The sequence below is a fragment of the Siphateles boraxobius genome, unplaced genomic scaffold (assembly GCF_051911475.1).
Source record: "Siphateles boraxobius isolate OS27281-9 unplaced genomic scaffold, OSU_SipBor_1 13, whole genome shotgun sequence".
Lineage (NCBI taxonomy): Eukaryota > Metazoa > Chordata > Actinopteri > Cypriniformes > Leuciscidae > Siphateles > Siphateles boraxobius.
In genome coordinates this window covers 2,621,355-2,645,822 of record NW_027508733.1, presented here as the reverse complement: position 1 = coordinate 2,645,822, position 24,468 = coordinate 2,621,355, and the positions used below count along the sequence as shown (strand labels likewise).

The following is a 24,468-nucleotide window of genomic DNA, read 5'->3' as shown; positions in this document are numbered from 1 at the left end:
TAAAAGTGCATCTATCCGTCATAAAAGTGCATCTATCCATTATAATGTGCATCTATCTCTCATAAAGTGCATCTATCCATCATAAAAGTGCATCTATCCATCATAAAAGTGCATCTATCCATGATAAACGTGCATCTATCCATCATAAAAGTGCATCTATCCATCATAAAAGTGCATCTGTCCATCATAAAAGTGCATCTATCCATGATAAAGGTGCATCTGTCCATGATAAAAGTGCATCTATCCATGATAAAAGTGCATCTATCCATCATAAAAGTGCATCTATCCATCATAAAAGTGCATCTATCCATGATAAAAGTGCATCTATCCATCATAAAAGTGCATCTATCCATCATAAAAGTGCATCTATCCATTATAAAAGTGCATCTATCCATCATAAAAGTGCATCTATCCATCATAAAAGTGCATCTATCCATGATAAAAGTGTATCTCTCCATCATAAATGTGCATCTCTCCATCATAAAAGTGCATCTCTCCATCATAAAAGTGCATCAAAACAGAAACAGTCATTCACTGCCATTATAAAGTTTAGAAGAGCCAGGACATTTATTAATATAACTCTGATTGTATTCGTCTGAAAGAAGAATGTCACATACACCTAGGATGTCTTGAAGGTGAGTAAATCATGGGCTAATTTTCATTTTTGGGTAAACTATCCCTTTAATCTGGGGCCTTTGGAGTAATTTTGTGTCCTGGATGTTCAGATATGAGGAAAAGCGTGTGCTATCGCAACTTCAACGACACCTGCGAGAACGAGCTGTCCTTCAACATGACCAAGAAGATGTGCTGTTGCTCGTATAACGTGGGCAAAGCCTGGAACAGACCGTGTGAGGCCTGTCCGACCCCGGCCACCAGTGAGTGTCTCTCAGCGGGAAGATGAACCTGAACCTGAAGCTAGTTTCAATATTCACACAGATCTGTGTTTTTCTGTCTCCTGTAGCCGAGTACCAGCTTCTGTGTGGAAATCAGGCTCCTGGTTTCATCATCGACATTCACACTGGAAAACCTATTGGTGAGTGAGTTTCACAGCATAAAAGACTGCATGAACCGAACACGAGTGCGTTTCCCGAAAGCATCGTTAGCCAACTATCGCAAGTTCTGTCGTTATCAACCGTTCAACGAGTCTGTGTTTCCCGAAACCATCGTTCTAACGAACATTCGCAAACAGCATCGCAGACTTGTGTGTTTGGAGCGACAGCCACGTGAACTTAATACAGTAAATCCTTATCTCGAGCAAAATAAGCAAGCTGACATTCAGCACAATCTGTATATTTTATTTTGAACAATACAAATGTCATTTAGTTTGTCAAGAGATTTAAAGCGTAGTTTTTGAAGAGCGTGCGTGTGAACGTGCTCTTGTACGCAAGAACGAGCCTATGTTTGAATCTGGAAATAAAGCAAAATAACTGAGAAAAATGAGAAATAGTCCTCAGATGACATGTCTGTAATTTATAGCAAAACATCAAGCAATAATTCGATCTCAAACCGATTCATTAAAAGTAGTTATTATGTGTGTGACATCATTAACCAACGTGGTTGAACGACCACTTTGCGACAATACGATTTCGGGAAACAGTCGTGATTAGCTAGTTGATTTCTTCAACGATACATCGTACTATGAAAGTTAAGCAGCGAACAAACTTTTCCTCCGTCAGATATCGATGAGTGTCGCGAGATCCCGGGCATCTGCGCTAACGGTGTGTGCATCAACCAGATCGGGAGCTTCCGCTGCGAGTGTCCCATGGGCTTCAGCTACAACAACATCCTGCTCATATGTGAAGGTAACGACGTTCCTGACGCATTTTTACCAAAGATTGTTGTCATATTTCTCGACTCACTCCTTCTGGACTTTTCCCTCCACAGATATCGACGAGTGCAATAGCGGCGACAACCTGTGCCAGCGCAACGCTAACTGCATCAACATCCCCGGGAGCTACCGCTGCGAGTGTTCAGCCGGATTCAAGCTGTCGCCCAGCGGAGCGTGTGTGGGTGAGTCTCCAGCAATAAAAACAATCAAAATCCAGAGGGGAATTTAGACACTAGAATGTGTCATTTTAGAATGCATGTTATAGAATGCGCCATAATAGAATGCGGCATAATAAAATAATTTAAGCAGTCATTATTTACTTAACGATTTCTGCCATTTTGCTCACAATGCACCATGATAAAATGCGCTATAATGTGCCATTTTAGAATGCACTAGAATGTGCCATAATAGAATGCGCAGTTATAAAATGTGCCATAATAGAACGCACTAGAATGCACCAGAAGACACCGTTGTAAAATGCACCATAATTGAATGCGCTAGAACGCACCATTATAAACTGCACCAATAGAATGCACCATAATTGAATGCGCCAGAACGCACCATTATAAACTGCACCATAATGCACTGTAATAGAATGCACTAGAATGTGCCATAATAGAATGCGCAGTTATAAAATGTGCCATAATAGAATGCACCAGAATGCACTATTATAAAATGCACCATAATAGAATGCACCATAATTGAATGTGCCAGAACGCATCATTATAAACTGCATCAGAATGCGGCGTAATAGAATGCGCCAGAACGCACCATTATAAACTGCACCATAATGCACTGTAATAGAATGCACTAGAATGTGCCATAATAGAATGCGCAGTTATAAAATGTGCCATAATAGAACGCACTAGAATGCACCAGAAGACACCGTTGTAAAATGCACCATAATTGAATGCGCTAGAACGCACCATTATAAACTGCACCAATAGAATGCACCATAATTGAATGCGCCAGAACGCACCATTTTAAACTGCACCATAATGCACTGTAATAGAATGCACTAGAATGTGCCATAATAGAATGCGCCAGAACGCACCATTATAAACTGCACCATAATGCACTGTAATAGAATGCACTAGAATGTGCCATAATAGAATGCGCAGTTATAAAATGTGCCATAATAGAATGCACCAGAATGCACCGTTATAAAATGCACCATAATAGAATGCACCATAATTGAATGCACCAGAACGCACCATTATAAACTGCATCAGAATGCGGCGTAATAGAATGCGCCAGAACGCACCATTATAAACTGCACCATAATGCACTGTAATAGAATGCACTAGAATGTGCCATAATAGAATGCGCAGTTATAAAATGTGCCATAATAGAACGCACTAGAATGCACCAGAATACACCGTTGTAAAATGCACCATAATTGAATGCTTTAGAACGCACCATTATAAACTGCACCAATAGAATGCACCATAATTGAATGCACCAGAATGCACCGTTATAAAATGCACCATAATAGAATGCACCATAATTGAATGTGCCAGAACGCACCATTATAAACTGCAACAGAATGCGGCGTAATAGAATGCACTAGAATGTGCCATTTTAGAGTGCACCGTTATAAAATGCGCCATAATAGAATGCGACAGAATGCACCATTAAAAAATGCAACATAATGTGCCATAATAGAATGCACTAGAATGTGTCATTTTAGAATGCACCGTTATTAATGCGCCTTAATAGAATGCACTAGATAGTGTCATAATAAAATGTGGCAAAATAAAATAAAGCTAAATAAAATAATTTAAGCTGTTATAATTTACTAAATTGTTGCTGCACTTATGTGTAAAAATGTGTCATTTTAGAATGCATGTTATAGAATGCGCCATAATAGAATGCGGCATAGTAAAATAATTTAAGCAGTCATTATTTACTTAACGATTTCTGCCATTTTGCTCACAATGCACCATGATAAAATGCGCTATAATGTGCCATTTTAGAATGCACTAGAATGTGCCATAATAGAATGCGCAGTTATAAAATGTGCCATAATAGAACGCACTATAATGCACCAGAATACACCGTTGTAAAATGCACCATAATTGAATGCGCTAGAACGCACCATTATAAACTGCACCAATAGAATGCACCATAATTGAATGCGCCAGAACGCACCATTATAAACTGCACCATAATGCACTGTAATAGAATGCACTAGAATGTTCCATAATAGAATGCGCAGTTATAAAATGTGCCATAATAGAATGCACCAGAATTGAATGCACCAGAACGCATCATTATAAACTGCACCAGAATGCGGCGTAATAGAATGCACTAGAATGTGCCATTTTAGAGTGCACCGTTATAAAATGCGCCATAATAGAATGCGACGGAATGCACCATTAAAAAATGCAACATAATGTGCCATAATAGAATGCACTAGAATGTATCATTTTAGAATGCACCGTTATTAATGCACCTTAATAGAATGCAATAGATAGTGTCATAATAAAATGTGGCAAAATAAAATAAAGCTAAATAAAATAATTTAAGCTGTTATAATTTACTAAATTGTTGCTGCACTTATGTGTAAAAATTTTCTCGCACAACTCTTCGTTTATCTATATGTGCTGGTGTGTACTAAAATATTACTTTTAATATAGATTTTTATATCATTTAAATACTATTGTATTTATTTCATTTTTATATTTTCGGTTTTCATTTTAATTTGAGTTTTTCTAATTTTGTTCTTTTGTATTTCTATTATATTTCTATTTAGCTTTAATTTATTTCCTTTTTAGTAAATTTAACTTATTTTATTTCAATTAGTTGCCAGGGTTTTTCATCTAATATTTATATTTAATTTCAGCTTTATTTCAATTGACAAAAACTGTCAAAAGCCTTATTTATTTTAGCCCTCATTATTTCAACTTTTTTTAAATAATCGTGTTCTGAATCGGAATTCATAGTGAAAAGCTACATTACCCATGATGCTGTTCAAAAAATTTCAGCAGTCAGAGAGTCAAAAAAGCAACACATGCCAAAAAAACTCTAGCTCCGCCCCCTTCAGTGAAACTGTGAATGACGTGAAAAATGATTTGAAAAAGCGCATAACGAAATGACTAAAAACTAAACTAAAACTAACAGGAAAATTAAAAATATAAAAAAAATTCTAAATATGAATACAAGTGAATTGATTGTTCAGAGTCGAAAAAAGCAACACGCACCAAAAAAATCTCTTTAGCTCCGCCCACTTCTGTGAAGCACTGCGAATGACGTAATCGAGTCTACGCTCTCAAAATACTTAAATATTTTGAAAAAATACTTACGGAATCAACGCCCGCCCCAAAAATGAAATGACTAAAGTGCATAATGAAATGACTAAAAATGAAACTGATAATTTAAAATATAAAAGTTCTAAATATGAATGCAAGTGAACTTCCTGTTCCTCAGACCGCAACGAGTGTCAGGAGATCCCGAACGTCTGCAGTCACGGTGAATGTATCGACACTCAGGGCAGCTTTCGCTGTCTGTGCCACAACGGCTTCAAGACCACGCCGGACCAGACCATGTGCATGGGTGAGTGAGCGTCCGCATGTCGTGCTGGTTTTCCTGCGGGAAGTGCTCTGACGCGGATCCTGACTGTGATGTCATTGTGTCCGGCAGATATCGACGAGTGTGACCGGCAGCCGTGTGGAAACGGCACCTGTAAGAACACCGTGGGCTCGTACAACTGCCTGTGCTTCCCCGGGTTCGAGCTCACGCACAACAACGACTGCATGGGTGAGTCACACGCAATCACGAAAATCACAGCAATCACAAAATTCACACAAATTACAAGATTCACACAAATTACAAAATTCACACAAACACAAGAATCACACCAATCACAGAATTCACACCAATCACAAAAATCAACAACAATAACAAAATTCACACCAATCACAAAATTCACACCAATCACAGCCATTACATTTATTACTGATTTAAAATGAATTACATGGCCATAACATCAGGGACGTGCACAGGAATTATGAGGGGCAGTTGCTCTGACCTGAAAAAAGGGCTTCCTGTACATTCAGTTGTGCTTCTTGCTCGTATTCAGTTCTGATGGTAGGCTACGGGCAACTACGCATGATTTGAGGTATGATTGCGTAAAGGGAACAGGAATTCCGGTTGGGAACAGAATCGACTGCTAAACCCAGGGCCGATCCTGAACTCCCCCTGGGGCCCTAAGCAAAAGGGGCCCTCTACCTGACCTGTGACGCCGTGAGCTATGTAAACCATTTGCCATTGCCACACAATCACACCTGACACTTCAGTGCTCCCAATACAATCCTCCCTCCTTTAAACAAAACAGTCAAAGAATAAGTACAACAATATAGAACAGAATGAGGTTCAAACAAACAATATTTATTGAATAGAGTATTTTCTATAGAATGTTAACATAACAAGTGAATATTAACGTAAACATAAATAAGAAGAAAATAATAAATTATAACCCTGAGCTTTGGCTTTTGGGATTAACTTTGGTTCTCTCTACAGCCTGGGTATTTTCGGCATCAGTATGATTTTTATTAATTTATTATTATGCATGTTGAAGCAATTCTTGATTTATGGTTATTATTTACTGAGGGATGTGCATCCATATTGACCAGTATGTCCAGCTAATCAACATTTTAAATTCAATATAGCCTATAAATCAATAGTCAATCAATGTCAAATTGTCAATACATTGCTTTCTATCTTGCATAATTAGTGCAGTTGTTTAGAGTTTTTAACTACACTGAGACTAGATAATCAGTTTCTTGTTTTATAAATGTGACTTTGATTGGGAGTGCCATCATTCACGTGCATGTATTGTACAGTATGTCTGGTCTCCACATATTTCTGCTTGAAAAATGCGAGTTTCATTTCGTGCACGCGCATATGAACGCATGATAACACACGCGACGCGGTTATGTTTTCCGAGCTGCAGTAAACAAACACCGTTGCACTTTGTCGTTTATCAAAAACAAACGTAATAAATTTTTTTATTTTACTCTCACTTTTGTCAGGCACAAAGTGATGCAAGAGATGCACTGCCTGCCCAGCTAGGTTAGCAAGACCGAAAAACATCAAACTTTGCTGACATCAAACTTAGAGAGGAGAGAACACAAGTTTACCTGATTGTTGTTCCCGCAATTCACTCTCATGGGTTTTTTCTTCTTCCTCTTTTCGTGACCAGAAGGATAGTTTCGCTTCATTTTGTCATGGATGTTGTACACATTAATTGACACGCTATGACACGAGATGGAGGCGGGGCCTTAAGTAATTTGTGGGGTCTTACGCACCGGTCGCGTGCAGCGCTGCAGCCACGTAAACAGTTTGCCCTTCCCTTACTGACTTTCACTTTCGGTGCACGAATGGAAGTGAATGAGGCTTTGCGATTTAAAAAAAATAAATAAAAAATGTATCTAGGCCTATGTGAAATTCTGCAGCCATTGTACGATTTTATAATTTTTTTCTCGGAAGGGCAACCTGAGTCGAGAAGGGCCTATGGGCAGTTGCCCGGGCAACCTGAGCAACCCCCCTGTGCACGTCCCTGCATAACATGTTGCCACCAGGGTTTGAAATTAACTTTTTTCACTCACCGGCCAATTTGGATTCTATATTTTTGCATATCTATTTTATTTATTTTTATTTTTTACAAAATATTTACTAAAAAATTTACAAATTGCAAAAATGAAAATATATTTTTGCATTTATTTTATTAAATAATAATAAATTATCTTGCTTTAAAGCGGAAAATGCCCCTTAAAATGAGGGAATAGAGAGAATATATTTTGGCATTAAGCACGTCTAATTAGTATAAGCAATCAATTAAGAAACAAAATCCAAAATATTGGATTTTGAAATATGATATATTATGCTAAATGCTGTGTATGAGCCAAAAAATGTGCAATGTAAATGGCGAAGATGATTTCATGTTGGATATTATTTTGGATGTTAATGAACATGAAGTTGCACAATATTGATCCTCATTCATCTTTGATTCTAATAGCAACTGTGGATTTAGCGTCAAACTGTGTGTGTATCATGAAAGCGGAGGTATGACAGGTTTGTGTGATTGACAGATATCGACGAGTGCAGTGTTCACTCCAGTCAGGTGTGCAGAAACGGCCAGTGCATCAACAGCATGGGCTCCTTCAGGTGTTTGTGTCTGGACGGGTATAACCTGACCCCGGACGGCAAGAACTGCGTCGGTAAGAGCAAATAAACCTCTCTATAGATCCCTAAAACCTTCCTATTGACCAACAAACCTTTCAGTTCATCCTGTAGACTGACCGTAACAGAGTTAATTACACCTAAAGATCCATACAGTCCATCAGAGAAGAGCTAGCAGATCTCCGGGGGGAAACACTGAGGTTTATTCTAACAAGTAGAGTTATAGTGTGACAAAATAAGAGCCTTTATTTTAAAATAAGAGTCCCCACACTGCAATATTTTTTGTTGTATTTAGCATTCATTTATGTTTTACACATTTATGATTAATACACACACATGCATGCATATGCATATATATATATATATATATATATATATATATATGCATGCATGTGTGTGTATTAATGCATATGCATGCATGTGTGTTGCCAGTGTAAAAAATAATTATATATATATATATATAATTAATATTTATTAAATATTTATATTTTACATTAAATAATAATTTATAATTAAATAATTTACATTCTTTAAATATTGGTATTTTGCAAATGTTTTATTAGTTGTATTTAGCATAAATGGATGTTTTACATAAACGTATAATATGCATATAAATTTCGTTTATTCATATCTTTGTTAATAGTAAATATGTCGCCATTTGTATCTATTATTTTATGTATAAAAAAGTGCTAGATAAGTTTAACCTAATGTAAATGTATTAAATGTTACACAATAATCAGAAGCTTTACACTTTTATATATATATATATATATATATATATATATATATATATATATATATATATATACTATAAAATATATATTCTATACACAGTAGTCAACATTTGAAGTGGATCAAAAAAGTCCAAAGTAGTTTTAAGAGAAGAACGGGTATTGTTCAAAATTCATGTATAACTTTGATGAAAGGCTTTGATCCACTTCAAATATTGACGACTGTAAATATAAAGTAAAGTGTCTGATTATTATCCACATGGATCCGTGTTTAATCCGGTGTATGTGTGTGTGACGGGTCAGATATCAACGAGTGTGTGACGCTGCCGGGCGCCTGCCAGCCGGGAACATGCCAGAACCTGGACGGATCCTTCCGCTGCATCTGTCCTCCGGGATACGAGGTGCAGAACGACAAGTGTGTGGGTAAGAGTGATAGATTTATATATACTACAGGTGTAACGATACGCTCATGTCACGATTCGATACATATCACGATACTGAACTCACGATACGATATTATTGCGATACTCCAAGACACATGATAAAAGGTTAACAAAAAATGTACTGTTGATTAAAATCCTAAATTTGATACATTGTGTGTGTGAATGAATAGACTTGGACTTGGTGCTGGAAACCCAAAGCACAGACACCAGAATAAACAATATTCATGATTCTGGAACTGGAAATACTGAATTATTTTAGAGGAATATGCTTGTGCTCTGTCACTGACTAGATATATTTAAAATAATGTAGCACTTTTTACTGGTAACATCAGACATTTTGCATTATCAGGACCCACAAATATTCCCCCATTGCATTATTATACATCATATTATTCTACATTATATTTAGTAGTTTAATGGAGTACTGACACTAAAACTCTAATGCACAATCATTTTCATTTTGGGTGAACTATACACAATACATATTGTTGCATTTTTGTATTGCGATATATTGTGACACGATATATTGTGACACCCCTAATGTTTACCCGAGCCTCATGTACACATGCTCATCTGTGTGTTGTTCCTCAGACATCAACGAGTGTAACGTGGAGCCCAACATCTGTCAGTTCGGCTCGTGTAAGAACACGCCGGGAAGCTTCCAGTGCGTCTGTCAGCCCGGATTCGTCCTGTCCGACAACGGGCGCCGCTGCTTCGGTAAGATCCCGCTCCCATACACACGTTCCCGGAGAACAGGGCCGTCATAGCTCTCTGAAATCTGACTCCTGTCATCTTATTAAATAGATCTGTGAGACATTTTATTGCAGAAATCTGTCTTTGATCTGGGGTTTTTTTTTTGGGCAGCAAGTTTAACATATTTACAGTTACAAAATGTATTATTCATATTTTATTTTTCATAGAATATGTTGACATTTATAGCTGTTATTTCATTTAATAGTATTAATGATATTTTATTAATATTTTATTAGTTGTGTAAATTTATGTATTCATACATATTCATTTAAATATCGATACATACATTTTATTATACATTTATATTATATTCATATTTTGTTTCATAGTATGTTTACATTGAATCGCTGTTATTTTATATAATATCAATAATGTTTTATTAGTTGTGTAAATGTATGCATTCATACATATGCATTTAAATATTGATACATATATTTTATTATATATTTATATTATATTATTCGTATTCTGTTTCATAGGATATGTTGACATTTAAAGCTGTTATTTTATTTATTAATATTAATAGTTTGAGTCACTTATTACGTGCATTTGAAAAAGCAACACATAATGTGTTGCCATTATATAAAATTACAATTGTGCTTAAATAAAATAATAAGCTTTTATTAGTTGTGCAAATGTTCATGAATATAGATTTGTTTAAATATTGATATATTGCTGTTTAATTAGATAAAAGATGGTGTTTTATTAGTCATGGTCTCATTAGTTAACGTTAGTTAATGCATTAACTAATAATGTGCAGTGGATTTGTTGCAGGATTTATTCATCTTTGTTGATTGTTAGATCATGTCAGCTCAGTTTCATTAAAGTCCCCCTATATATTCATTAATATCCCTTAAAACTCATCTTTCATCGTTTTTTCCTTGGTAAAAAAATCTAAATATCTTGAATGTAACTCAAAACCCTTGCCTCATTTAGTAAATGCGGTTCTATGAATATGCAAATGAGCCACGCCTCCACTCACTCAGCTCAGAGCTCCACTCGTTGACGATCACACGTTGATCTGATTGGTTACAAGGTAGTTTGTGACGTCAGAAACACCAGCGATCTCAAACCGTGTTTTTGAGACTGTCTTTGGTTCACTGCAGTTTTAAGGAGAAAATACTCAGCAATGCTGGTTTGATTCACACATGGTTTGTCTTAAAGCATATTAAAAACACCACATAGACATATAAACAACATTAAAAGCTGGATTTTCACCACAAGTTTACTTTAAATAAAATTACAGACAACTTTTAATAGTTTTAATAATGTATTACTAAGGGTTGGTATTAATGCTTTAGATGTCTTTTTATTGTTAGTTCATGTCAGCTATAGAGTGTTAACAATGTTTTATATAATACGTAGCGGTTATTTTCTGTTTGTAAAGTATGGTGTTTTATTGGTTTATAATAAACATGAATGTGTGTTTTGATGCCCACAGACACGCGCGAGAGCTTCTGTTTCACGCGCTTTGAAGCGGGTAAATGCTCGGTGCCCAAACCACTGAACACCACTAAAGCCAAGTGTTGCTGCAGTCTGATGCCCGGAGAGGGATGGGGCGACCCCTGCGAACTGTGCCCGCGCGACACCGAGGGTACGTCACACTTCAGAGTATACACTTCAGAGTATCAGAGTATACACTTCAGAGTATACACTTCAGAGTATCAGAGTATACAGTTCAGAATATCAGAGTATACACTTCAGAGTATCAGAGTATACACTTCAGAGTATCAGAGTATACACTTCAGAGTATACACTTCAGAGTATACACTTCAGAGTATACACTTCAGAATATCAGAGTATACAGTTCAGAATATCAGAGTATACAGTTCAGAATATCAGAGTATACACTTCAGAGTATACACTAAAGAGTACACTTTAGAGTATACACTTTAGAGTATACACTTCAGAGTATACACTTCAGAATATCAGAGTATACACTTCAGAATATCAGAGTATACACTTCAGAGTATCAGAGTATACACTTCAGAGTATCAGAGTATACACTTCAGAGTATCAGAGTATACACTTCAGAGTATACACTTCAGAATATCAGAGTATACACTTCGGAGTATCAGAGTATACACTTCAGAGTATACACTTCAGAATATCAGAGTATACACTTCGGAGTATACACTTCAGAATATCAGAGTATACACTTCGGAGTATCGGAGTACATTTCAGAGTACACATCAGAGTATACACTTTAGAGTATACACTTCGGAGTATCAGAGTATACACTTCGGAGTATCAGAGTATACACTTCAGAGTATCAGAGTATACACTTCAGAGTATACACTTCAGAATATCAGAGTATACACTTCGGAGTATCGGAGTACATTTCAGAGTACACATCAGAGTATACACTTTAGAGTATACACTTCGGAGTATCAGAGTATACACTTCGGAGTATCAGAGTATACACTTCAGAGTATCAGAGTATACACTTCAGAGTATACACTTCAGAATATCAGAGTATACACTTCGGAGTATCGGAGTACATTTCAGAGTACACATCAGAGTATACACTTTAGAGTATACACTTCGGAGTATCAGAGTATACACTTCAGAGTATCAGAGTATACACTTCAGAGTATCAGAGTATACACTTCAGAGTATACACTTCAGAATATCAGAGTATACACTTCGGAGTATCGGAGTACATTTCAGAGTACACATCAGAGTATACACTTTAGAGTATACACTTCGGAGTATCAGAGTATACACTTCAGAGTATCAGAGTATACACTTCAGAGTATCAGAGTATACACTTCAGAGTATACACTTCAGAATATCAGAGTATACACTTCGGAGTATCAGAGTACATTTCAGAGTACACATCAGAGTATACACTTTAGAGTATACACTTTGGAGTATCAGAGTATACACTTCGGAGTATCAGAGTATACACTTCGGAGTATCAGAGTATACACTTCAGAGTATCAGAGTATACACTTCAGAGTATCAGAGTATACACTTCGGAGTATCAGAGTATACACTTCGGAGTATCAGAGTATACACTTCGGAGTATCAGAGTATACACTTCAGAGTATCAGAGTATACACTTCAGAGTATCAGAGTATACACTTCACAGTATCAGAGTATACACTTCAGAGTATCAGAGTATACACTTCAGAGTATACACTTCAGAATATCAGAGTATACACTTCGGAGTATCAGAGTACATTTCAGAGTACACATCAGAGTATACACTTTAGAGTATACACTTCGGAGTATCAGAGTATACACTTCGGAGTATCAGAGTATACACTTCGGAGTATCAGAGTATACACTTCAGAGTATCAGAGTATACACTTCAGAGTATCAGAGTATACACTTCAGAGTATCAGAGTATACACTTCAGAGTTATGAAATCAGTTGATATTTCACTGGTTTTGTCCGTCCTTCTGTTAGACTCTCACACATGAATAATGTTGAATATCTGTCAGCAAATTTAACTACACAATTAGATCATACCGGTTTAGCTCAAACAATTATCAAGCAATGCTTATAGAAAACATCAAAAAAAAAATTTAATAGAATTTAGATTTGAACATTTTAGCATGTCGAACACATCCAAGATACATTTAAATGTACTTAGAAATCAAGCATTTCATGTTTCCATGTTTTAATACACATCAGGATATCTTCTGAATGTGTGTGTGTGACATGTTTTTGTCCCTTTCTCCCCCGCAGCTGCGTTTCAGACGCTGTGTCCCTACGGTCACGAGGCCGTCCCGAGCTCTGGAGGACGCGAGGGTGAGAAAACCTGCTTCCCTTCTGCCGAAGCACTTCTCCTTGCACCAACACTGGTGATATAACGTCATCTCTGCCTCCACAGACATGAACGAGTGTGTGGAGAACCCGGGGATCTGCGGAAACGGCCAGTGCATCAACACCGATGGCTCGTTCCGCTGCGAGTGTCCCTTCGGATACAACCTTGACTACACCGGCATCAACTGCGTGGGTGAGCTCCCCTCCAAAACACGTCCTAAACACAAGCATTTTCTCTCTCCTCGGGGTGAGAAGGTTGTAAGTTCAAATCCCATAGTTACATGAGGATTGCCCACAACTATCAAATAACAGGGCTCTAGTGCGACTAATTTGGGTGCGACTAAAATTTTTCCTAGCGTTTGTTATCCTTTGACGGAATTCACACTCATGGTTGGATCATATCGTGGCCTAAACCAATCAGAGACAGAGATGGGGCGGGTCCTTGCCTCTGATTGGCTGTGGTCCAGATATTCCTACAGAGCCTACAGAGATATCCCTAAAGCATTTATTTATTTTATAAAGGTATTTGTAACGGTAAAAAAATGGGGATACGACACTCTAAAAAGTTTGAGAACCACTGTCCTAAATGAAAGCGGGAAGGTTGTGGGTTTAAATCCCATTGTTTACAAGAGGATTGTCCACTTCAAATATCAACCTCCAAGTTATGTGGATTGTAAAGCGCACAATGATGAGGGTTGGTGGGCCGATGGTTGATTTGTCCTCTTCTCAGATACGGACGAGTGCTCCATCGGGAACCCTTGTGGAAACGGGACGTGCTCAAACGTTCCTGGAGGATTTGAGTGTTCCTGTCAGGAGGGATTTGAACCCGGACCCATGATGACCTGTGAAGGTACCCTAGATATCAGCTACAGTGTTTCACAATATATACTCTCAATAAAAACACAATTATGTGTCAGACAGACAGATAGATAGATACACAATAGATAGATAGCTAGATAGATAGATAGATACACAAACAGATAGATAGATAGATAGACAGATAGATAGATAGATACACAATAGTTAGATAGATAGATAGACAGATAGATAGATACACAATAGTTAGATAGATAGATAGACAGATAGATAGATAGATAGATAGATAGATACACAAACAGATAGATAGATAGATAGATAGATAGATAGATAGATAGATAGATAGATAGATACACAAACAGATAGATAGATAGATAGACAGATAGATAGATACACAATAGTTAGATAGATAGATAGATAGATAGATACACAAACAGATAGATATAGATAGACAGATAGATAGATAGATACACAATAGTTAGATAGATAGATAGATAGATACACAAACAGATAGATAGATAGACAGATAGATAGATACACAATAGTTAGATAGATATAGATAGATACACAAACACAGTTAGATAGACATAGATAGATAGATAGATAGATAGATAGATAGATCTTGCTCTCTGTCAGTAGTTCACACTGTTTCTTCTTCTTCATGTGTGTGTCAGATATTAACGAGTGCGCTGTGAACCCTCTCCTCTGCGCCTTCCGCTGCGTCAACACCTTCGGCTCGTACGAGTGCATGTGTCCCACGGGATACGTGCTGCGCGACGACAACCGCATGTGCCGAGGTGAGATCCACTCCTGTCCACCGCACGGAAATATCCATAATCATATTCATATTCATACTCTCTGTCCTCAGACCAGGACGAGTGCGCTGAAGGCCTCGATGACTGTGCGTCCAGAGGCATGGCCTGCAAAAACCAGATCGGTACCTTCATGTGCATCTGTCCACCGGGCATGACCCGTCGCCCTGATGGAGAAGGCTGTATGGGTGAGACACCAGTGTGTGTGTGTGTGTGTGTGTGTGTGTGTGTGTGTGTGTGTGTGTGTCATGCTAAAAGAGAAGCTCTAAAGATAGAATGAGGCTTCTGTGTCGTCATCGGAAAAATGTACGATACTTCAACACACTTACGATTTCCCCCTAAAATGGGATTTAAAAATACATGTCTATAGACCATAATATTGCAGAAACTTGACAACCACCCAGGACACCTTAGCAACCATTTTGCAACAACCGCATAGCAACTGCAACAATTTGGTGACAATTTCTGTATGAGCAAACGCTCACATTTTTCTTCAGAAAATGTAAAAATGTGGTTTGTTTTTAATGGAGTAACAGAGAATGTAGTATTATGGTTAATATAGTATTTTGTCAAACTATATTTACTAGGGTAAATTTGAATGTGCATTTTAAGAATATTTATATAATAATAATAATTTGATATTTGATGCAAAATTCATATATAATAATAGTTTAATATTTTATGCAAAATCTATATAAATAAAAAAACAAAAAACATAATAGTAATTCATTTGTATAATAAATATTTGTCTATATGAATATAAAAGGAAATACAATATGAATAATATTTTATTTAAATAATAATAAAGTAACTTTTTGAGCAGTATTATGCAATTAAAATCTATAATATTCGTGTTATTTTTATGTATATAATTATAATATAATGTTTTATGCAATAATAATATAAAAAGTAATTAAAATAAATATAATAGTAATAATATTTATGTAGTATATATTTATAAAATAATAATAATCATTAGTAATATGGTAATTAGTAATATTTTGAGCAATATTATGCTATTAAAATGTATGATACCAAAACAATTTTCTATATTGTGTGCTTGATATAATTTAAAAATGTAAGTATTTTTGTGCTTTTATATAGCGAATGCGTATAGTCTTCAGAAAATAAATGCAGTAACTATTGTATTTTGTCAAACTATATTTACTAGGATAATGTTAAATATGCAATTTTAATAACATTTAATAGTGATCATATGAAATACAACATATATTAATAATAATAATGTCATATTTAATGCAATTAATATAAAATGAATCAAAGTAATATAAAATAAATGTATAAAATATATATAAATATTATTATATTTATAAAATAATAATAATTATGGTAATTCTTATTTTTGAGCAATATTATGCGAGTAAAATCTTGACTATTTTATTTGATGTTACCTAAACCATTTTATGTACTGCTTGCTTGATATAAATAAAATTAAGTAATTTTGTCACTTTTTACATAGTATGATCATAGTATGACCTCCTCAGATCATTAGATCATCTCTCTCTCTCTCAGACCTGAACGAGTGTCGCAGTAAGCCTGGGATCTGTAAGAACGGCCGCTGTGTGAACACTGTGGGAAGTTACCGCTGCGAGTGTAACGAGGGCTTCGAGTCGAGCCCCACGGGCACCGAGTGTATCGGTAAGAACAAGCGGCCAATCAGAACGCAGCTGCCGTTAAATATCAACTGATTTTTTTATTACCATTTTCTAAACTATAGCGAATAAACTGTGATAATGTGAGAAATGTTAAGGGTGTCTGAATAATGTTTGACTGTAGCTCAATTTTCCGTCGTCTAAGTGTTCTCGAACTCTTGTTGTCAGATAACAGGAAGGGCTTCTGTTTCACGGAGGTCCTGCAGACGATGTGCCAGCAATCGTCCACTAACCGAAACACCGTCACCAAGTCTGAGTGCTGCTGTAACGGGGGTCGAGGATGGGGGTCGCTGTGTGAGCTGTGTCCTCTGCCAGGCACCGTACAGTACAAGAGGATGTGTCCGCTCGGCCCGGGATACACCACTGACGGCAGAGGTCAGAGGTCGCAGACACAACACAATGTCTTCTGAGAGACTTCATACAACAGCAATGGGGAAAATTAAAACATTTGATCAATTTCACTGTCGAATCACTGCTTCTTTTGGATCAATGCAATGATGTGCAACGGCTAAACTCAATTAATTTAATATTTATATAATTTTTAAAAAAGAATAATTTATGTATTTATTAAATAGATCAATTTAGAAAATGTATTACGTTTCATATTTATAATTATGAATGTTTACATTTTTTTCTTGATATAGATTAATAAACTGTTAATAATTGTAAAAGAAATTAATTATTTTATAATAATAAATTATCACTCAAATAAAATTGATAAATTTTTAGTAATATCTGCATGTATTTAGTAAATAGATCAATGTTACAGTAATTATGAATGCTCACATTCATGCATTTTAAAAATCATTATATAATAACAATTATCATTATAATAATTTTTGGACAACAATTTAATTATTTTGTAATATTTTAATGTATTTGTTAAATGGATAAATATTGAAAATATGTTTTCATATTTTTTAATTATAAATGTTCACATTCACGCATTAGGGTTAGAATAATACTGTTGTATTATTTATTTATTTACTATAATACTAATATATTTGGATAAATTATACTAAGTGTAGCCATTTCTTTGGTAGATTTTGATGTGAATATATTGTGCCAGTAATGTACAATTTTAGAAATGTATTTTAATTTGTATAATTTTTATTATTAATATTTCTATTTTAACTTTATTGCTGATTAATTTATCAACTACATTTAATTGATCATTAGTAATGCTAAAATATTCATATTGATGTTTTTTTAAGTGCAAAAGATGTTTAGTAGCCATTCCTTTGGTAAATGTGGATCTTTTTACCATATTGGATGTGTTTTGCAGATATTAATGAGTGTGAGGTGATGCCCGACCTGTGTAAGAACGGCCAGTGCATCAACAGTGTCGGCTCGTTCCGCTGCCATTGCAACGTGGGTTACACCAATGACTTTACTAGCACTTCCTGTGTCGGTACGTTGTCCTCGCTCACTGTAACCCATATTAAGCCTGTTTTTTGATGCAATATCAGCTGAATATTATAATAATTCATGCCTTTCAATTAGATATGGACGAATGCTCTCAGTCGCCCAAACCGTGTAACTTCTTGTGCAAGAACACTGAAGGCAGTTACCTGTGCTCATGTCCCAGAGGATACATCCTACAGCCTGATGGGAAGACTTGCAAAGGTTAGTTTATAATTAATGGGTACCATTCTTACTTGTCGGTACAACATCGGCTTATAAATCTAGTCCTAGTAATAATCCATCCCAATGACAAACCCAATGGCAAAACGTGTGCTAATATGAAATCCAGTCAAAACAAATGATTCAAACACCAGATATCATTTTTTATATTTTTTACTAGCCGGTGCAGGACACTATAGTTAATTTATGTAAATGAGGATAGCAAAATAAAGTAAACTGTGACATATTAGACCCAAAAATTCTTGATACAGTGACTACTAGTAACATTTATACACATTTGGGATCAAAATTTATTCAGACACTTTGACATGATCATGTTTTGCTTATGTTTTTACTTGGATTGCCAAAGCGACCTTTTTACACCAAAATTAAGCATTACTTGGTAATTGTTTGAGCTAAACTGTTATTCTCTAATTGCGTAGTTAAATTTAAGAGCTGACAGATATTCAGCATAATTCATCTTTGAGACAGTCTAACAGAAGGATGGACAAAACCAAATGATTTGAGTTCTTGTCATGTTTTAATACCATTTTCTAAACTACTGTGAGTAAATTGTGATAATGTGAGAAATGTTGAATGTGTCTGAATAAATTTTGGTTTGCCTATATTACTTATTTTGTCCTAGATTTGGACGAGTGCTCAACCAAGCAACACAACTGTCAGTTCCTATGCGTCAACACGATCGGTGGTTTCACCTGTAAATGCCCCACAGGCTTCACACAGCACCAGACGGCTTGCATAGGTGAGTGATATGAACTCAAACCGCCCCGCTAACATGCCTAGCCCAAAGCCTAAATAATTGAGCAGGTCATTTGGAGCTAAAATTGCCCCCATGCTTCATCTCTTAGACAACAACGAATGCGGCAATCAGCCAAACGTGTGCGGCTCCCGCGCCTCCTGCCAGAACACTCCCGGCAGCTTCAACTGCGAGTGTCAGAAAGGCTTCTCTCTGGACGACACTGGACACAACTGTGATGGTTAGTTTCCCATTTTGGGGTCAGATAAAATATTTTTGCGCTTATGGTATAGGCACTAATCTTGCCCATACTATGACCCCAATGTTTATTCATGAGCTTGACCCTAGAACCACCCTGGATATATTAGAATCACATGCCAACCTGAGATCAGTTTATGCCAGTTGTTGGGTTTTTCTTTGGTTTCTTACAGACGTTGATGAATGTGGCGGAAACCACCGGTGCCAACATGGTTGCCAGAACATGCTGGGAGGTTATCGCTGCGGCTGCCCGCAGGGTTACGTTCAACACTACCAATGGAACCAGTGTGTGGGTAAGTTCTTCTGCATGAATGACGCAACATTAAAGCACAGCAGTTTTTTCATTGCGGATTGCTAATTTCTATGTCTTCATTCCACCCAGATGAGAACGAATGTGCCGGGAACCAACTCTGTGGGTCGGCGTCTTGCTATAACACTCTGGGCAGCTACAAGTGCGTGTGCCCATCAGGTTTTGACTTTGAGTCTTCTGCTGGCGGCTGCCAGGATGTTAATGAATGCTCCCAGGGCAATAACCCTTGCAGCTATGGCTGCTCCAACACAGATGGCGGATACTTGTGCGGATGTCCTGGAGGCTTCTACCGAGCAGGACAAGGGTGAGTATTTAGGTTAGTCTAAAGACTGTTCTCATTTGAACATTGCATGGTAAACTCTGGATTATCAGAGTTCATTATGCCAGGAGTGTCCAATCCTGCCCCCGAAGGGACGCTTTTATGCAGAGTTTCAGTCCAATCTTCACCAGCACACGTCTGGACGTTTCTAGCAACCCTACCTTCAGGAGCTAAAGTCTGTAGGAAGGTTCTTATTTAAAAATCGCAAGTTAACTCTGGATTACCAGAGTTCACCTTAGTACCAGTAGTGTCCAATCCTGCTCCCGCTTTTATGCAGAGTTTCATTCCAGCCTTCTACAGCACACATGTCTGGACATTTCTAGTAACCCGAAAAAACATCATTAGTTAGTTCAGGAGCTAAAGTCTATAGGAAGGCTCTTTTTGAATATTGCAAGTTTACTTTATGCCAGAAGTGTCCAATCCTGCCCCCGGAGGGCTGCTTTTATGCAAAGTTTCAGTATAACCTTCTCCAGGTTGCCTCGGACATGCCTGGACGTTTCTAGTAACCCTAAAGACCTTTATTTGCTAGATCAGGAGCTAAATCTGTAGGAAGGTGGTCTTTCAGGAGCAGGATTGGACACTCAAATAGGTTTAACATACACTATATAGCCAAGCATGTCGACACCTTAACTTTCTTGAGCACTCAGAAACATTGGCAGCTTCCAATTTTCTCAGCATCAGTGATGTCTGGTATTAATTTTTGTTAGAGATTGGTTTCCAATGACATCCCAAATCATTCCAAAAGTGTTTGAGTAGGCAAGACCAGACCTTTTAATTCAAAGGGGATGTCTACATACTTTTAGAATGCAGTATAGATCCATTTGCTTGCCTGAAAGTGTGATGTCCTGTAATAAATTCCACCCTTAACCCTTGTCTAAGTCTTTAGCCATTGTCCAAGTCTGGTGACAAACAGATTGTCCAGCAGTAGTATATTGTGGAATCTGCACCAGCATGGTCTTAACATGGGTGCAAGCACCCTTATGGACCATAAAACAGGATAATCTATGATCTTGTGGTCTCCATAGAGCTATGCAGGCAAAGACAGCATATTACGTGCGCTATTTGGGGCAAGGAATATACCAGGAATGTCGAATCCTGCTCATGGAGAGCAACTGTCTTGAAGAGTTTAGCCCCAATTAAAAACCTGAGCCAAGCTAATAAAGGTCTTCGGGATAACTACAAAATTCCCCCAAGTATGTTGGGACAAGTTGGAGCTTAACTCTGGACCTCTAGGACCAGGATTGGAAATCACTGGCTTAAACTGATTAAAGCAAGTGTAATGTATCACCTTTTTCTTTTCTAGCCACTGCATCTCAGGAGTGGGCTTCCAGGGTCAGTTCGGCTCGGAGGGAGCAGATGACGAAGAATCACTGTCACCGGAGGCCTGCTATGAATGCAAGATCAATGGTGACCTAGGAAAGAAAGGCCGTCATAGGCGCAATGCTGGTAATAATGAGCTCAAGGTACGTTTGAGGCCGTGGTTGTGTTGCTATCACTATGGCCACATACACTCTGCTATCGCTGACCTTCTCTCTAACCCTAAATTAAGGGAATAAAAGTTTATAAAGAGTTTCAAACTGTTCTTTTCTGCCCTCAGGAGACTGTGAGCATGGCCAGTATGGATGTTCAGACCTCCATCCCCATGAACCTGAGTCTGGCGCAGCTACAAAACAAGGAACCCCTTCTTGAGTTGCTTCCAGCCCTGGAGCCGCTTGAGCACCATGTGCGCTACGTTATAATGCACGGGAACCAGGGCGAACACTTCCGTATCCTGGAGCGCCGCGACGGGAAGAGCGTTCTGCGGCTGGGCCGGAAACCACCCACTCCAGGTTTGTACCGCCTGGAGATCGCCAGCTTGCGCCTGTTTGGTCCCCGCAAACTTCAGGACCTTGAGGACCAGCATGACAGCAACTACTTGCTGGGCGAGATTGGTGATGCACTGCGCATCAAGCTGCACATCCACCTGCACTGAGACTGACCCTTGACCCCGTGCCCTTCACTGCAGAGCGTAAGCTCTGAGAAACTGTGTCCATTTACCGTCATGTTTTGGATTTGTTTTTATTTGTCATCCTTTCACGTCAACCCCCACTGATTCTACCAAGTTTGGTGGAAAATGTACACATACCATCTTAAATTAGCAGGAGTGCGTTAGCACTAGTATTAGCACCCACTTTTACAAGAGAGACAATCAGAAATTTTTGTCGTAAGGACGATTTAATTTTAGTACGGCTGTCACAAAACTCAAATTTATCATGAAATGACATTTCAGTCTTTAGTGCACATAAATCAATGCATTATAGATGAAGAAAAATATGACTTTTCATTCACCTCATTATCTCAATGCAAAATGGGGTCAAAGTTTATTCCATTCAGTATTTAGAGTCCAGTATTGTACTGTTAACGATGAAAAAAAGAGGTCACACAAAGGACTGCACCAACTACTTTTATTTTAGGTTTAAATGAGAGTTGAGCGTTCAAACGGCTTATGGTTCTCGAAACATACTAAATGCGTACTTTTAGGTTTCTCGGATTTTCTGGAGTGTTTGCATTAGCTGCCACATCGCGTTACCTCATTTTACACACATATACGTACAGCAGTTAGAATAGGAGTGGTGCTAAACGCTCAATTTGCACTGGGGCTCCTCTGCGTTTTTAAATCAGGGAAATTTCATTCAAAAAATGGCAACATCCAAAGGGTTTTCGAATATGCATGTGATGTAGAACAAACATTCGCACATAAAATCGAACCATTTTCTTCTCCATACTTGTGAGCTCAGAGTGCTCATCTTTGTATTTGACAAAGACACAAACAGAGCATATATGAGTGGAAAATTGAAAGCCTGCTGGGTAAACCAACCAGATGCCATTTTTGATTGCAGCTGGAGACGTGCTGTCTCAATGGTACATAAGGATTGTTTGGCAAGCTGTCCTCCAAAACACTCCAGATGTGGACATGCAAACACAACTATTCAACTTCAGTGTGGGAACAAAAAAAATGACCCTCGTTTCTTAGTTTCTCAGTAAATCACAAGGTGCTATGATTCCAACTTACGTTGTACTACGAACATGCTTGATTTGTGGATTTCAAACGTGACATTTTTTTCAAAGGTCTTGCGTTTTATTTTGTGTGATTGTCTTTTGTACTGTCTCAATGCTGAAAAAAAATCAATACTATTCAAAGCTTGTTGAAAATTTTAATTGTATATTTTAAAGTGAAATGTAGATTTCGTTTGTATTTCTTTTTGTGTATTCTTGAGCATCAAGACTGCCAAACCAAATATTTACTTCTAAACATTAGATAAATAGCCTTTAAGAGCTGTTGACTTTGTTTTTCCTCTGAAGACGGACAATTAATGATCACAGCGTCCTTAATTAACGGTCACTGAGCACTACGTGACAGACGTCACTGTTTACATGAGCCTGTCCATTGATCATTTAAACACATCATTTGAATAATACTGTTGTTTATTTGGACGACCATCAACATTGGACTGTTTTCAAAGGCTGTGCCCTGAATTAATCTTCAGGACATTTGATTTAAACAAGTAATTTGGGCATATACAAGTTCTGGTGCTTGAATGATGAGTTTCTTGAACATCAAAGTAACTGCACTGTACGACAGCCTGAGCTATATTTATGCATAACCATTTGTCTAACATGGGAACTTTGTATACTTTACATATCTTTTCTGTTTTTATTGATGCCACTACATGTAAAAGAGCGAATGTGCGTGACTGTACTGTATGTCAAAAATCAACAGCAAACTTGAAATAGTCATCAAGCTGGTGTTGAGTTACGAACTTCAGACCAAAGAAAGTGGACCAGGTCGCTCAGGATAATGTCATTTCCGATAAATCTCTAAGTTGCATTGATAAGGGCGTCTGTATGAATTTTTTGAGCCATAAAGATCCATGACGGAGAAACCTGAGCACCTACAACACTGCTAATGAGTAATTCCAAATGCATTGTTTTTATACCGTTTTCAATTGGATGCATCCATCTGTCAGATCCGAGTGATCCGCACAATGTGTATGAAACAACAAATGGCAATAAAACATGGGTTATATTTTTAAACCTTTGTCATTCTGTTCTCTGTGTGCATAAATCCATTTTTAGCCAAGTTGAAGACATTCAGCGAGTAGTAGAAATGGCTTATTGATCTCAGGGGAGTGGAAGGCACTTTGGTAC

General features: G+C 37.4%; 1 protein-coding gene across 1 annotated transcript in view; it reads left to right on the top strand.

Annotated features, from left to right (window-relative positions):
• fbn3 (fibrillin 3) overlaps nt 1-24,354 on the top strand; it is an 80,861-nt gene extending 56,507 nt beyond the window's left edge. Inside the window, exons 41-65 of the mRNA XM_077226003.1 lie at nt 726-875; nt 962-1,033; nt 1,677-1,802; nt 1,885-2,010; nt 5,258-5,383; nt 5,471-5,587; nt 7,921-8,049; nt 9,046-9,165; nt 9,777-9,902; nt 11,380-11,532; nt 13,635-13,697; nt 13,780-13,905; nt 14,443-14,562; nt 15,203-15,325; nt 15,397-15,528; nt 16,874-16,999; nt 17,182-17,388; nt 18,299-18,424; nt 18,517-18,639; nt 19,283-19,399; nt 19,506-19,634; nt 19,825-19,944; nt 20,034-20,265; nt 21,584-21,743; nt 21,878-24,354. Coding sequence (XP_077082118.1) covers nt 726-875; nt 962-1,033; nt 1,677-1,802; nt 1,885-2,010; nt 5,258-5,383; nt 5,471-5,587; nt 7,921-8,049; nt 9,046-9,165; nt 9,777-9,902; nt 11,380-11,532; nt 13,635-13,697; nt 13,780-13,905; nt 14,443-14,562; nt 15,203-15,325; nt 15,397-15,528; nt 16,874-16,999; nt 17,182-17,388; nt 18,299-18,424; nt 18,517-18,639; nt 19,283-19,399; nt 19,506-19,634; nt 19,825-19,944; nt 20,034-20,265; nt 21,584-21,743; nt 21,878-22,252 — 3,524 coding nt within the window. The 3' untranslated portion in view covers nt 22,253-24,354. The remainder of the gene's footprint in view (nt 1-725; nt 876-961; nt 1,034-1,676; nt 1,803-1,884; nt 2,011-5,257; nt 5,384-5,470; nt 5,588-7,920; nt 8,050-9,045; nt 9,166-9,776; nt 9,903-11,379; nt 11,533-13,634; nt 13,698-13,779; nt 13,906-14,442; nt 14,563-15,202; nt 15,326-15,396; nt 15,529-16,873; nt 17,000-17,181; nt 17,389-18,298; nt 18,425-18,516; nt 18,640-19,282; nt 19,400-19,505; nt 19,635-19,824; nt 19,945-20,033; nt 20,266-21,583; nt 21,744-21,877) is intronic.
• Nucleotides 24,355-24,468: the final 114 nt, after the last annotated feature.